Source organism: Heteronotia binoei, chromosome 4 (assembly GCF_032191835.1).
Source record: "Heteronotia binoei isolate CCM8104 ecotype False Entrance Well chromosome 4, APGP_CSIRO_Hbin_v1, whole genome shotgun sequence".
Lineage (NCBI taxonomy): Eukaryota > Metazoa > Chordata > Lepidosauria > Squamata > Gekkonidae > Heteronotia > Heteronotia binoei.
This window is the reverse complement of record NC_083226.1, coordinates 47,128,096-47,144,245: the sequence shown is the minus strand read 5'-3', so window position 1 is coordinate 47,144,245 and position 16,150 is coordinate 47,128,096. Positions and strand designations below refer to the sequence as shown.

General features: G+C 39.0%; 1 protein-coding gene across 17 annotated transcripts in view; it reads right to left on the bottom strand.

Moving 5' to 3' along the window:
* The window catches only part of ELAVL2 (ELAV like RNA binding protein 2), a 191,872-nt gene that overhangs the window by 97,822 nt on the left and 77,900 nt on the right, over positions 1–16,150 (bottom strand). For 7 of the 17 annotated variants that reach the window (XM_060237214.1, XM_060237213.1, XM_060237212.1 and 4 more), the window contains exons 2-3: positions 10,994–11,084; positions 8,337–8,580 (exon numbers count right to left, since the gene is read on the bottom strand). In XM_060237214.1, coding sequence (XP_060093197.1) covers positions 8,337–8,580; positions 10,994–11,065 — 316 coding nt within the window. In that variant the 5' untranslated portion in view covers positions 11,066–11,084. Of the gene's footprint in view, positions 1–8,336; positions 8,581–10,968; positions 11,085–16,150 lie in introns of those variants that run through there. The other 10 variants (XM_060237210.1, XM_060237209.1, XM_060237202.1 and 7 more) reach the window with 3 other exon arrangements.

The window sequence follows — 16,150 nt, the reverse complement described above, 5'->3', positions numbered from 1 at the left end:
CTTCAGCTATATTTACTATCATTTTACATCATTTATACCCCATTATTCTCACTTATCTGCACAACCACCTTGTGAGGTAGGTTTGACTAAAAGTATGTGGACTGGTGTGCTTCCACAGCAAGATGGGGAATTGAATCTGTTTCTCCCAGACCCTACTCAAAAGCTTTAACTGCTACACCACGCTGGCTTTCATAGGGTGACTGCTGCTGAACAGTAGTGAGCAGCCAGGCTTCGTGGAGCCATGCAAGTCAGGAGATTTCAAGTTACCTAGAGGATGATTTCAGGCTTAGTGTTGCCAACCCCTAGGTGTGACCTGGAGATCTCCCAGAAATATAACCAGTGCTCCCTCTAAGCTGAGTTCGCTTGAGCTAGCTCATGGATTTTTTCGCTCCCAGCTCACACATTTTTGTCTTAGCTCAGGAAAAATGGCCCCAGAGCACAATAATTAATGCATTAGCTCACAACTTTTAATGTCAGTAGCTCACAACTTTAATATCAGTAGCTCACAAGGTAGAATTTTTGCTCAGCTTCGAGGCAACATAGATTATAACTGAGCTCCAGACAATAGAGACCTGTTCCCCTGGAGAAAATAACTGCTTTGGGGTGCAGACTCTATATATGGCATTATATTCAGCTGAGAATTCTCTCATCCCCAAACCCTGCCTTCCTCAGATTCCACCACAAAATCTTTTAGAACCTCCCAAACTCAAGGTAGCAACCCTAGTCAGGCATGGTCCAATGAGTCCTTCCTCAAATGTCAACACAGGCCTGGAAAGGGTCCTGCCTTTTACTGACTGACCTAGTCTGGAATACTGTGGTTGCCCAGCAACAGGCACTGAAGGCATCCACTGCTTAAAGCTACAAGATGGCTTCTTTTATCATTACTGGATTTCTGTTTTTAAAAAGTGTTTTTCTTTAGATTTCACATTTTTCCTGCAAACCTAGAGCTCTTTTCAGATTTGTAGAAAGACCTGTTTTGCCCATTCACGACTACAGTTACCAGATTTAAGAATCCTTAGATTTGGCTATTAGTATATAGACTACTATGAAGTCACTCTCTAAATGTACTAGGCTTCAGTTACAAAAACAAAAAGTTTCAGTCTAATTACAAAAACTTTTCTATTTTTCTCCCAGCTAATACAGTTGTTTTTAAATGTAAACCAATTACTCCTTGAAGACCTGTCAACATTTTCTTGATTGAAGGTGGGTATTTTGATCCTTGGTGAATATTAATGTGATTTGCCATCAATCATACACTGTGTTTAGGCTGAGAAAGTTTTTAAATGAAGGATCAGGATGAGCTAAGTAGCTTGGACCCAGTGGAAGTGTTCCATTTCTTTTAAATCTCCCCTCCTCCCAAACAAATCCCAGGCTAAATGCAGACAATGCTCATAAAACACATATAGCAGCAACACTCTGAAAACACTGTCCAAAAGCACTTGCTCTTTTCATTCAACACTCTGATGACTTATTAACCCAACCAAAATTACATACAGGTTCTTCTGGACAGTAAGTATGGAGCTTATTTTATTAAACGGGTGACTCCTTATTATGACAACCTTTCCATGCTATGTAATTTACTTTCTTCAGAGCCAGGAGTTGACAGAGACAGCCCAACTCATTCAGTGAGCACGGAAGTAAATGAGCAGCTAGTTTATCAGCTCCACAGTTACCACACTAGGTTAACAGTGCTCAGATGGCTTGTCAAAGAACCACATGTGGCTCCCAATCTTCTGAGTATCAACATTAGGAAGATGGTTATATATATATTAGAGATGCAGCACCACAAAAGACAGGCCACAGTGTGACCAACTCCAGTGGGCATTTGAACACAATGAATTTATCAAAATAACCAAGGGCCAACAGAGATGTCAGAAGTCTACTGGTACTATGGGTAAAAATGGATACCAGATTCAGCCTGGCCTTACCTCACAACAGAAATGCAAGATAATCAGAAGTTCTGAACCATGAAAAAATTCCAGGTTTTCTTTTAACTGCAGCTTATGAAAGTGTTATATATGTTCCTGTTCATGTTTCTAAAATTTTAAACATAATCAATATTGTGAATGAGCAACATTCTTCATGAAAACACACTTGGCAACTGTAATTTCCTTGTTTATACAAAGTATTTCACTTTAGCACACAGGCCTAATATTAAACATTCTTATCTCTCTATATATACCCAATCTGGTCCTAACATTAAATAAAAGATGTAAAAATTCAGATTACCAAGCAAAACCCTGACAAGCTATCAGTTTTGCATGAAAAAGACAGGACTGTTTCTTGGCTATGGCTAAACCAAGCTCAAAATCTGAATGCCTTACAGTTTCTCTTAATACTAATGTAATGCAACTGAACTTCAAACTCTATAAAGACCTAGTTTAAGTATTTTTCCTTCCCTGTACTTCCTTCCAACATAGTTTCTCTGGGAAACTTAACATTTTACTTTTGCCCCAATATGAAATTAGTTTTTCTAGTCAAAATTTGAGCTACTGTCAATTTTCACAGTTACAAATGAAACCCAGAAAATCCCAGACTGATCAAAGACCAGATATAATTCCTAGATTTTAACTTTCTGGGCATTTTTACAATTTCCCCAATGTTTTTAATCCTGCGGGCATCTTTGGAATTCTGACACAGCATGGTAGGCATAGCCACAAAATGGCTGCCACAGGAGGCAAAGGTAGCCACAGTTTACCTTCAGTCACACCGTAAAGATCCTTGTGTTATGGTGGCAGCCACTGCAAAAGCAATGTTTTTAATAATCTGCACAGCCAAACAAATCTCCAATGACCAATCAAAACCCTTGCTGTGCAAACCCTCCAAATACTTCCCAAAAATACTTGGCAGGAGCCAGAAAAAGTGGCAATGGGGGCCATGGTTACCATGAGACACCATGCTGAGGTCCCCTAACATACATCAATAATCTCCAAAAGGAAGCTTCCTGAAAAGCAGCCCAGCATTAAGCGGCACATACCTCTCTCCAGCTGCTATTCGTAACAGCAAGATTCCCCATGGAAATTCGAATTTGATGTCATTTTAACATAGGTGACCCAATTTTATAAAAAGGCGCCAATTCTGTAAGGGTTCAGAATTGCCAGGACCAACTCTTTCCAGAAACAAACTGGAGTTACAGGAATTGAAAACAACACCATTTGCATGGATGCACAACTCTGAATATGAATATCGTAACAGCACAATGACAAAATTGCTCTACAGCTGCTGGAATGCCCTATGCCAGGAGGGGCCACCAGAAGTTCTCCAGATGTTTTTTGCCTACAACTCCCATCAGCCCCAGCCCTTGGCCATGCTGGCTGGGGCTGATGGGAGTTGTAGGCAAAAAACATCTGGAGAGCTACCGTTGGCCACCCCTGCCCTATGCCACTTTCAGTGCATTCTTTTTTCCTGACATGAAGTAATGTTTTTCATGTTGATACAGTGAGAGGTTCAGGTTAAATTGAAAAGATTCAAATGTGCGTTTCATAACCAGTGTAAGTAAGTCTATTGGAAGTGCTATTTAAGAACAGAAAAATAAGGAGTGCAAAAAGACCCTGACCATTATTAGGAAATACCATGTTAGGCAAGATGTTGAGGGTGTTTGTAGTAGTAAAAAGGTCACTGGTCAGGCAATCCATCCTACAGCATGGATCAAGCAAGTTTTATCTAAACTTCCATGGGAAAGAACTCCATATTACATGTGTGGTTCTATGATCTTTTTACCAACTTTTTAAAAAACAAACAATGCAGCTGATAAGGGTTGTGGTTTAAAGTAAAATATCGGCACAAATTGGAAGGGCTTGTGTAAGTCCTCCACCCATTTTTAATTGCTGAAACACATAAGTGGCTTTTAACCTACTGGAGGAAACCAAGTAGCTATTGGGAGTGGGGGATATTTTCAGTTAGAAACTGGAACAAAAGGGAAAAAATAATTTCTATGTTCTCCCTACATATGTCAGTTTCCCCATCATAAAGCATAAAATAAAAGCTGTAAAACTTTTCAATCACATAACTCTGTCACTCTAAATTATACTTAATGAGTTGGATCCAAAATAAACTGGCAATTTCAAATTCACCTGCCACCATAACACAAGGGTCTTCTGTGTGTGACTCAAGGTATGACATGGCTAGCCCTACTGCTGGACTCCCAACCCTGGTTATGCCACTCTCCTCAGGGTTTCACTGGATTCTAAGAGACACCTGGGTTCGAACTGCAATTTACAGTCTGACCAGTTCAGAGATTTCGCTTAATCCACTCTAGCTATTAGTCAAGCTACCAATGGCTTTCACATAGTTATTTTTCTTCCTAGTAAGACTTACACATTCAATGAATGCCAGTTTTATTGTCCAATGCAGCCTGTAATACTTAACCTTTGAACAGCACCTTGGAAGTTTTGAATGCACTCCATGTACACTATCAATAATCCCTACAACTAGCTGTTATGCTTGCAGATGGAGGGAGGGAGCATGTTGAGGATGAGAGTGTCATGGAAAGCTATGTAGTAGTTCAACGAGGCAAGATGCAACCAGGAATATTCTGTATCTCACTTGCCACCACATTCCAACTCATTTAAACACCACAACACATTAAATCTGAGAGATAATGGCTCAGTGTAAGAACATCTGCTTTGCATGCAGAAAGCCCCAGGTTCAATCCTCAGCATCTCTAGATAAAAAAGTGACAGTGAGTAGCTGATGTGAAATGTATTTATTTAACCAGATTTTTATCCCACCCCTTCTCCTAACAACAAAAAGACTTGAGACCTTAGGGAGCTGCTGCCAATCTGAGTAGACAACACTGTCCTTGATGGACCAAGTGTCTAATTCAGCATAAGGCAGCTTCATGTGTTCACAATGTTTTTTGTCCATGGCATGCCCCACCCCAATGAATCATGGGCCAAGTCCTAGTAAACACTTTGTTTTTTTGGGGAGCACCTATGAAGTTAAGATGCACCAGGACACTTCTATTTGTAATATATCACAACCATCTTCCAAGAAGCTAAGAGCTGAATAGATTAGTCTCCCCTCCTCAATTTTACTTTTGCGACCTCCCTGAGAATAGACTAGGCTGACAGAGAGTGTGACTAGCACTCCAGAGTAGACTGGGGATTTGAACCTGAGTTTTCCAGATACTAGTCTGGGAATTAAACCACTACTCTGCAATGATCAGAGTATTCTGGAGACTGAAAAGTACCACATATCTGTATTTACTACATATGTCATTGGATTAGAGAGGCTCTGCATAGCCAGATCAAAGCAGCAATAAGTACAGAGGATGGGGAGGGAGGGTTGGTGCACAGGAAGAATAAAGAGTCAGCAAGGCATATGTGCTATCTGTTCCTTGCCACAAGGAGCATTAAACTGAATCACACATAAAAATCTCTAAGGCAGAGAAGCTGCTAATTGCTAATTATTCAAGCTTACTTGCAGCCATTAATGCAACCCTTCCAAAGCACTAGGTTTACAATGTTTAAAATTCCTTAATGCTTTTTAGATCAGAAAACACAGAGTTGCCAACACTTGAGTGTCAATATGACAGCCAACTTCTGAACAGGGTGATGAATAGGAACAAGGAGAGAACAAGATGAGACGCCATCCTGGGAAGCTGCCAAAAATACAAAATACAGAAGCTAAAACAAAAGTCAGGAGACAGAGGCAGGGGAGGGAGAGAGAGAGAGAAAGTTTCTCTCTTCAGCTCAGCTAACAGAAGAGATGCAGGACTTATAAAGTGAACTGAATTTACTGTATACCTAGGCAGTAATATAGTGCAAATGACAGGTGACCAAAGCACAACTCGAAATTCACAAGAAGAATCCAAACAGCAGGATGATTTTTGAGGGTTCTTTATGTTGCAACACTTGGGAATCAAGGTTTGAGCTTTTGTTTTGCACGTTATACAGTTCATGTGAATACTGTGGAACATTTAGAGGCCAGCTGAACATAAGAGTTGACCCTGGAAGCCTCCTCTTAATACCAGCCTACTCCTTTACATACTATTATGAAGAGAGGGCAGAACTGCTCAATTCCTACTTTTCCTCAGTCTTCTCTTCTGAGGGGAACGGTGCTCAACATGGCAAAAACAGAACATATAAGGAGGGTATGAAGTTCCAACCTAGGATCAGCGTAAGGGTAGTACATAACCACCTAGTTTCTTTAAATGAAACTAAGTCCTCAGGGCCAGATGAATTGCATCCAAGGGTTCTAAAAGAGCTTGCGGATGTAATTTCTGAGCCTCTAGCTATTATTTTTGAAAATTCTTGGAGAACAGGAGAGCTGCTGGAAGATTGGAGGCAGGCGAATGTTGTCCCCATCTTCAAGAAGGGGAAAAAAGACAATCTGGGTAACTACCCAGCTTGACGTCTATACCTGGAAACGTTTTAGAGCAAATCATCAAACAGTCAGTCCTGGAACATTTAGAAAGAATGGATGTGATTACTAAGAGCCAGCATGGGTTTCTCAAGAACAAGTCATGTCAGACTAGCCTGATCTCTTTTTTTGAGGAAGTGACTACCTTGCTGGATTGGGGGAATGCTGAAGACATCGTTTATCTTGATTTCAGTAAGGCTTTTGATTAAGTTCCACATACTATCCTTGTTGACAAGTTGGTAAAATGTGGTTTGGATCCTGTTACCGTTAGGTGGATCTGTAACTGGTTGACAGATCGCACCCAAAGGGTGCTTGTGAATGGTTCCTCATCTTCTTAGAGAGGAGTGACAAGTGGAGTGCCTAAGGGATCTTTATCAATGATTTGGATGAAAGAATAGAGGGAATGCTTATTAAATTTGCAGATGATACTAAATTGGGAGAAGTCGCAAACACAGAAGAAGACAGAAACAGGATGACCTTGACAAGCTGGAAAACTGGGCCAAAATCAATAAAATGAATTTTAACAGGGATAAACGTAAAGTTCTGCATTTAGGTAGGAAAAATCCAATGCATGGTTATAGGATGGGGGAGACTTGTCTTAGCAGTAGTATGTGCAAAAGGGATCTAGGGGTCTTAGTAGATCATATGCTGAACATGAATCAACTGTGTGATGTGGTGGCTAAAAAGGCAAATGCAATTTTGGGCTGTATCAACAGAAGTATAGTGTACAGATCACGTGATGTGATGGAATCGCTTTACTCTGCTCTGGTAAGACGTCACCTGGAGTATTGTGTTCAGTTCTGGGCACCACATTTTAAGAAGGATATAGACAAGCTGGAATGGGTCCAGAAAAGGGCGACGAAGATAGTGTGGGGTCTGGAGACCAAGTCCTATGAGGAAAGGTTGAAGGAGGTGGGGATATTTAGTCTGGAGAGGAGGCGGCTGAGAGGTGATATGATCACCATCTTCAAGTACTTGAAGGGCTGTCATATAGAGGATGGTGTGGAATTGTTTTCTGTGGCCGCGGAAGGTAGGACCAGAACCAATGGGTTGAAATTAAATCAAAAGAGTTTCCGGCTCAACATTAGGAAGAACTTCCTGACGGTTAGGGCGATTCCTCAGTGAAACAGGCTTCCTCGGGAGGTGGTGGGCTCTCCTTCCTTGAGGTTTTTAAACAGAGGCTAGATGGCCATCTGACAGCAATGAAGATCCTGTGAATTTAGGGGGAGGTGTTTGTGAGTTTCCTACATTGTGCAGGGGGTTGGACTAGATGACCCTAGAGGTACCTTCCAACTCTATGATTTTATTATAGTCATCTGGCACATGCCTCTGAACAGTATAAATTCTATTTAGTCACACAACAGATCTATTTTTGCCTACATGATTGCCATCCACCAGTATCTCTATGACTAAAAAAGTCACATTCATCACAACATCAGCTTTTTGCATTTGGACTCCATTCTAGAGTATTAATAGAGCCAACTGGGTTAATTATATGTTTCTATAGATTTCCCTTCCCCCAATCCTTTCACTCAGAAGTTTTGATTGTGGACAGAAAGACAGCGCCAACCAAGACTAAGGACAGGTTCACATTTTTAAGCCCTATTTTTCCTTTACCTCTCTACCCATAAGAAAAAACAATGTTAAGAAAGGGTGGCTTTTAAAATCTGCTAGTAATTGGGATACCTTTGTGAAAGCAAAAATATTCTTCACAGGCAGTGTGGACTGTTATGTCATCCTTACAATTAAATCTCTTTTTCTGAAAGCTTTTGAAAGCTTCTTGGGTTATTCTTTGAAAGCCTGGTTAAGTCTTCTATTTAACACATGACAGCCAGGATGAAATGCTAAACCATCGTTCAAGCCAATTCCCCAAAAAATCTTCTGTCATTCATAAAAAAGTAATGCTATTCAGGCTCCTGTTTAAAATGAAAATTTGTGTTACATGCACACACTAAGGCCTGCTGCTTACATACCTGTTATTTTGTCTCTTACAAGTTTGCAGGATTCTATCTCCCCAATGCTCCCAAAAAGACTTTTCAGCTCTTCTTGTGTCATGTTCTGAGGAAGATAGTTGACTATTAAATTGGTTTTGCTGTCTTCTGTGTTTCCAGAATCAACTGGTGATGAGCAGTTGTTGTTTATGGTAGTAGGACCATTGGTTGTGTTATTGCAAGTTGGTCCATTAGACAGTTGTGTTTCCATGGCAGCAATTACCTGCTAAAATAGAGAAAATGGGAACTGTCAGAATTCATATTTCAGAATCTATTAACGATTCTAGCCAAGAATTTAAATCTTCGTCACTATGCAAAGGGTGGTCAATTGTCAGGGCTGCAATAATGGCTCTATAATAAAACAGCTTTCATTCCCACCCCTCACAACCCAAAAGTTTTAAAGCAACATAAAAGACTTTACTAAAAGATTCTCTACATCTAGACTATTTTTTTTTTTAAAAAGTCTCAAGAGCTTTCGCCAGTATCAGGAATTAGAAACATTTTTCCTAGCCCAACACTAAATTTCAGTAAATCTTTAAAAATCTTAACTGTGGATATAAATGAATTCAAGTACAGCATCAGCAGTGAGCAAGTACAATAATCACATCTGGGAGTTTCCACGATTACTGAAAAAAGGTGAACATTGGTAGACAGTAGACTTCATGGGAAGGAATTATTATAGAAGATGTACTGTTTTGGTTACTTTTCTAGTAGGAAGAGGGTTTAATACATTGGTCGTACTATCAGCAAGTAATTTTTCTGTTTCAAAAGCCTTTGCAGTTGACAAGCTTTATGTGTAGAAATGCTGGCAAGTCTACTTTTGCCCTACATTTCTTGAGCTTTGATAACATAAAGCTTTACCACCAATTAGAATGCGACAATTTGGGCCTTTGTTGCTCCTTCCAATGTCCCTAGAGTAGTACAAGCAGATGCACATATCCAGTTAAACTGAGATAGTCCATGTCAGTCAACAATACAAGGATTGCTCATTTTGAACAGAAGATTAATACTTGCTCTGACCTATATGCAAAACCTTGATTTAAATTGCAGATGGACTGCTACAATGCAGCAGTTAGCAACTCTTCAAACAAAACCTAACAGTTTTATTTTGAGATCTGCACTTGGTCTGTTTCCAGTAAGATTTCCAAACCTGAGAACCTACATTTTATTGAACCTACCAAGACAGAACATAATCTTAACCCCAAAGAATACCTTAACACACAATTATGTTGTGCTAATAAAATTATGCTACCCCAAATTCACTAAAGGACATTAATTTCAAAAGGCAGCAATTGATAGGTTCTCCATTAGCTAGTTCTGTACTGCCAAAAGAGCACAAGAACTTCTCCTGCCTTTTTTACATAGATCCCTGAAAAGCTGATCCCAAGGGTCTTGGGCCCATCACAGAATATGGTAGAAGGCAATACAAAAGGATGGAGAAGTTAAGAAGAAGCAGTCCTGCCTGCCATGGCATCATGTACAAGCCTTTGCTTCATTCATGCAATAGCTTATGCAAGACTCAATAGCAGGAATTACAGCAGTAAAACAGTTTCTACAGGCTCATCTTCAGCCCTCAGAACTGTAAAAATGGGGAAGTTACAAATTATTTTTTCTGCAACTCTACAGTTAACATGCTAGTTTCCTGAAAAGAGCTATGTCAATACTGGCATTTCTAATAGTTTATAGATATAGTTAAGATAGGAAGGGAAGAGAGGGATTATGGATTACCCCAAAAAATGACTGGGTTCCAGAAAAGTGAGGGGAAAAATCACATTAATGACAAAGAAATATTTATTATTCACTAATATATTCTTACAGGATAACTTCTGAACTCCCACAAGACTTAGCTGGCTATGCAGAAATTAGCTAAGAACAATTTAAACCAATTTCTAGTCAGACATTCCCATTTCTGGAAAGAGTGATGGGCAGCGATATCTTCAGACTGAAGCTTCCTATAAGTGTCTAACTGTAACGTGTTGATTGACTGCCTAATCAGCATGATTTAAAAAGGGGAATTGGTTTTAGTATTTTATTCTTGCCTCAGAAATCTGAAACTAAATATAATGTTCACATCTACAGGTGCAGTAGTGTTGTGCTAAAACATAATACCACTGACAGAACCATTTGTTTCTGCATAAGACATTAACAACCTACACTTCAACGAATTAATTCCTCATTAAAAGATTTATGAAAAAACTGTTCACCTGATGAGAATCCTGATTTGCATCTGTCCTGAATTTTACTCTTTCCAGCCAAGCAAACCAATGAGTGAAAATTCTATTTTTTCAATCAGTAACCAAAAAAATACACAATATAAATTACTTTCAAAAGCGACTTATAGAGCATTCAGACCATACCAAAACAGCTTTAATACAATACTATTTTTAATTATACTGAAGTAAACAGATAATTCAAGTTACAATCAAGAAGAAGGCAGGTGGCATTCAAGGATCTCTTATGTATATTATTAGTTTAGAAGATGCCCTGCCTGAGACCAGGGACACAGCCTAATTCCTACCCAAAACTTAGAAAAGATGTATCAAATTATTCCAAGTATGATTTAAAGTGTTTGGTATGGCCTCAGCACCATTGTAACATGTTAAAAATAGCCTACAGAATTTAAGAAAAATCCCACAGACCCCAGTCCAAGGCTCTGCTGCCCACGAACCACTTCTAAGCAGAGAAGCCACATCACACAGTCTGACTGCCATGTTAGTTTGGAGTTGCCGTCTGCAATATGGACACAAAAAGTACCATATGTTAGATTAGCAAGATAATGCAACAAATCAGTTTGTACAAATTTACAGTAATTGTATTTATATTCCCAGCACGTCCATGCAGTGTGGCTTAATAGAATTTCAGGCAATTCCAATCTAATCTTTTCAAATTCATTTAACATGTTTTTCTTGCAAGAATTAAGATACTTTTTAGAAGCCTGATTTAAATGTAACAGGAGCTAGTTACTTTGTATCCAACCTTAACCCTATTTTAGTGCAATCATACCACCCATGTATTAAAGAACCACCTCCTCACAGGAAAAAGAACAGATGCTAAGCCAATTGGGGATGGAAGTAGAGACAGGTGGAAAAGAAAACAGTTAAGTCATTCTAATTTAGAGTCTTTATCCACGGACTACTTTATAAAAGACATTCACCTTCATAAAGCCTTCTAAGGTACCTACCAACTTTCACCTCTTTCTGCTAGACTAACCTGTTAATACTGTTGATAAAAGACTTGGTAGGATCTCAGTTAAATTCAGTGCTGTATGCTGTACTAACAAACTAGTTCACTGTATATTAAGGAAATATTAAAACCAAGTTGCTTTGTAAATGTGGAACAAATAACCCAATACACAAAAATATTTTCCATGAATGTAATTTCTTCAAAGCTCACAGAAAAACTTTAGTCCCATGCAGACTGTAAACCTAGAGGGATTTAAATTCAGCAAAGCTAGGCAGTGATGAATATTGATATTTGATATTTATATTTACAATTACTGGTTGCCCAGGTATTGGCACACCGATGATAGGGAAGTTTTGCGTCACAAACATAAGTGTGTTGAACAAGACTAGTCAAGTCTTCCATTTAGATTCTTTTAACAATCCACTCACTCAAGTATACTCTAGCCACAATAAATTGAATACTGATGTAGGAATGCATGTGTGCCTGTATTCACAAATGAGGCTTTGATAGCAAGGTTATGACTAAGGTGGTAGCTCTTCTGAAGTTTATTTTGGCTTTTAATCACAAGCACACTTTAACTGTAAAATTTAAGGATAACCTTCCAACTAAGAGTCCAAAGCTACCAGAAAATAAAACAAGCTCGTTAGCCCATCAACCCAAATAACCTCCATTAGGCAACTGGTTGATCATCAGCCTGAAGGAGTCAATCTTCTGTTTTACAAAATACCATCTGCAAGAGCTCTGCCCAAGGATATATATAATTCTTTAATAGCTTTGCATTAGTTATGTTTTTTTATATCAGGTATTAAGGTTATGTACACTGCAACTACTCCAATGTCTTATGATACAACACTGTAAAAGCTTTTTCTTTTCTTTTGTAGCATGTATTCTTGTAAAGATTGAATTCTATTCAATAGAATTTTGTTGAACTTTAAAAAAATCTTCTGTTGTACAAAAATGGTTTCCAATCTAACCCTCAGAAGCGATGGTTAGTCACCTGTGGTGAATGAGCAGGTGTTCATTTCCAAATACAGGCTTAGACTTTTACAGTAAACATTCTTCGATCAAAGGTCAAAGTCATAATGACAACTTGGTAGTTTAGAGTGTATTAATAGTGCTCCCAAATATACTAGTGCCTCCAATTTGCAAGCAAACTGGTACTATGCAGAGCTTCAATTAAGTGAGTTTACACACCTAGCTGCTGAGTTGTCTCTTCCTTCTGCAAAAGCATGCTTTCTACTATAAAATAGTCAATTCTCTAAGGACAGAATTATCAAGTTACAAGTTGAATATGAATGAGATGAGCAGGGAAAAATTCAACAGGAGATGGAACACAGACTGAACAGAACTGACATTTATTAGCTGTTCATGTAATACCTTGACAAACCTGATAAAAGCAGTGGTACAGGATGCATTTAGTGTCATATCATTGTACATACTCACTAGACACTAGACATTGCTCTTCACCGAATTATCAAAACCCTGTATTCTTTGTGTAGATATGATACATAAGCAACTCTGGTGGCAGCTGTTATTATAAGGCGAATCAAGAGATTCTGGCATAATATGGTAGTTGCTTGTTAGTATCCCCTGACCTAGCAATCAAGTACAGCAGACCTCAGGTTGTTGGGATAGTCAACCATTTAAGTCCAACCTGGCAGAACACAGCTTCAGGGAGAATGAGACACATTGTTCTTATAGTCTGCCCAGCAGACAGATATTTTCAGTTCTGAGGAAGCAACACAGCAGGCGCTCTGGACCCAGCACTGCCTTCCTATGTGCTTGTCGTATGCTCCTGCTGTCCAGCTTTTTATGTAAAAGCAAGCATTATACAATACAAATCTCTTGCAGGCTCTCCAAGAAAATGGATTCTATAGAAACTTTCAGTAATTTTCCATGTTAAGGTTAACTGAGAATGCAACGCTGCTGAAGATGTATTAGCTGCAAACTCAATTTTCAAAATGATTTAAAGGCTAAAGGTGGTTGATTGCACTAAAATGAACTGCTTTTTGTAAAAACCCTCTGTTTTACTAAAAAAGAGCAAAAGCCCAGTAGCATCTTAGAGACTAACAAAAATTTGTGGCAGGGTATATGAGCTTTCATGAGACACAGCTCACTTCAGTATCTGAAGTAGTAAGTGAGCAGTGACTCATAAAAGCTCATACCCTGCCCCAAATTTTGTTAGTCTGTAAGGTGCTACAGGACTCTTCCTCTTTTCTACTGCTACACACAGAGTAATGTGGCTACCGATCTTGACCTGCCTCTGTTTTGATGCTCATTACTACCCAACTGACCAGCAAAGCTATGCAACCCACATGCCTTGACAGCTACCAGTTGATGTAGGAGACATGAAAATAATAAGCAGTGGTTGGTGTAGAGATAGAAATATCTCAAGTGGCTGTGAAACAGCTGTAAAGAACTCAAAATTACAGTCTCTGCTAATCAACATCCTGTAGGCTCCCATCACCCAGTGTTGTTTGTCTGGCATGCACTTGATCCCATTTCTTTTCAATACAGGTCTCCAGGGCTGCTTTTTTTTGTTTTGTTTTTGGAAATGGCTTCTGAAGTAGTGAGGGGGCATCCTCTTTTGGAAGCTCTATCTAGCACTGCAGGGCTCTAATATTTGATAGCATTTAGTGGGACTTGTGTTGCAGGCAAGGTTTTTTTTTTCTGTGGAGTGTTTTATGAATGATTTATTTTATGTTTGTGGAATAAATTAAGCCCCCTTGAGCTGCAAAGGCAGCATACAATGTTTTAATAAAATAAAAATAATAAAAGCCACCCTTCGACTCTTTTGTATTTAAAATATTTATAACCACTCAGTATGTGTGCCCAAGTCCAACAGGAGAAAAGTTACACGGTTCTTGAAATCAGCAGACAAAAGGAATAGGAAGAGGAATGCTATAATGTTAATAAGTGTTTATATATCCAAAGTACAGAAGAAACTGCGCCATAAAACATTTTCTCCTGTTTTGACATATTTGATAAATTTAACAAACAGTTTTGGTGACAAGTAGTGGGTTATGCTGATTTGTAACACAAACAATCCCAAACTTATGGTAGAAGAATACATGATATCCAGTACAGAGCTGGAATCTCATACCATTAATGCTCACAGCAAGGTAACAAATACAAGTCTCAAGCAAGTATGCCATCTACAGCAGGTGTCTGGAGAGGTGGCAATCTAAACATATATTTAGCACACTGTAGTAATCTCATCAATGCTACGCTGAGTTAGGAGACAGAGTCAGGAAAGGGGGCCAGCTTCAGGCAAGGTTGCCATGTTAGTCTGTAACAGCAGAATAAGATTCATGTTCAGTAGCTCCTTAAAGACCAAAAAAGCTTTCCATGCTTTTGTGAGTCAAAGTGTCAGGAAGAAGGGAGATAATAGCGACTACCAATAATGGCCTACTACCAAAGCCAGCCAGAATCTGGGGACCCATTAACAACAACGCAAAACTAGCCTGGCTACTATGTCAGCCATGTTTCCCAATGAGGGATCACACAGAAAAATGCTTGCGTCTTTACTAAATGTCTGCCCCAGAGACAACAGATAGCTTACTTGACCCCACAGATATAACTTAGAACTCAGCCCAGACCCAACTGAATGAACTGCAGTTGTCCCATATTCTGCTTGTGTGGCCAAACCTTCATTACCACCACATTAATCAGCACAAGACCAAGACAAATCTGTGCAGCTCTAGGACTCCACCTGCAAAACTTAGGAGCCAATATCAAATTCTCTTCCAGATGTATTGATATAAATGCAAAATTTCTCAATACCACTGATTTTTATACAGACTTAAGTAATCAGAAAGTACCACGAGTTACCTATTTTTAGAGAGTAAACATTAAAAACATATGTCCTGTGTAGGTAATTTCTACACAGGGTGAATTTCCAGGTGTTGGAAGAAGACTCTTCCACACCCATGATAATGCTGTGAGACTAAGAAGCAGAATATAGTTGCTTATCCTATCTATGCTTACTCAGGAATAAATCCCATTGAAGTCAATAAATCTTATGCTGAAGTTCTGATACATGGACTAGGGCTGTGACAAGCTTTTAAACAGTTAGAGGACAACAGTATAAAAGTGGGACAGGTCTGAAAGACAGGTTCACTACTGGGGGGGAGAGAGATAGCAAGGCCTGTGATCAGAGTATCTTCCAACCATACCTTACTAACGTCTCTACAATGCTGTACACTGTACACTAAGAACTGTACACTGAGATTTCTTAATTTTAAATTTAGAAAGGTTAGTACAGCATTAAAGGACCAGATAAGAGTGCCACGAAGTTTAAAAAACCCACTATGAATGTATCCAAGTAAAGCATGCAATCTGCTAAAGGAAAAAATGATTTGCTTATAATTCTACTACAAGCTCTTGATCAGTTCATCTGTGCCAATGTTCTTCTCTGAAGAGATGCTGCAGGGTAGGTGGCATTCTGAAGTATATTTGGAAATGTGGATGATGACAGATATGGCTAATAATCAGTGATTTAATTATTAAAACAAAAGAATCCTGTCTGCAAAATACTTCCCTACCTAAAAATTAATCCCACAATACCGGGTAAATAGATGTATGCAGCTGAGGAAAAGGCACTTGGCGCACAC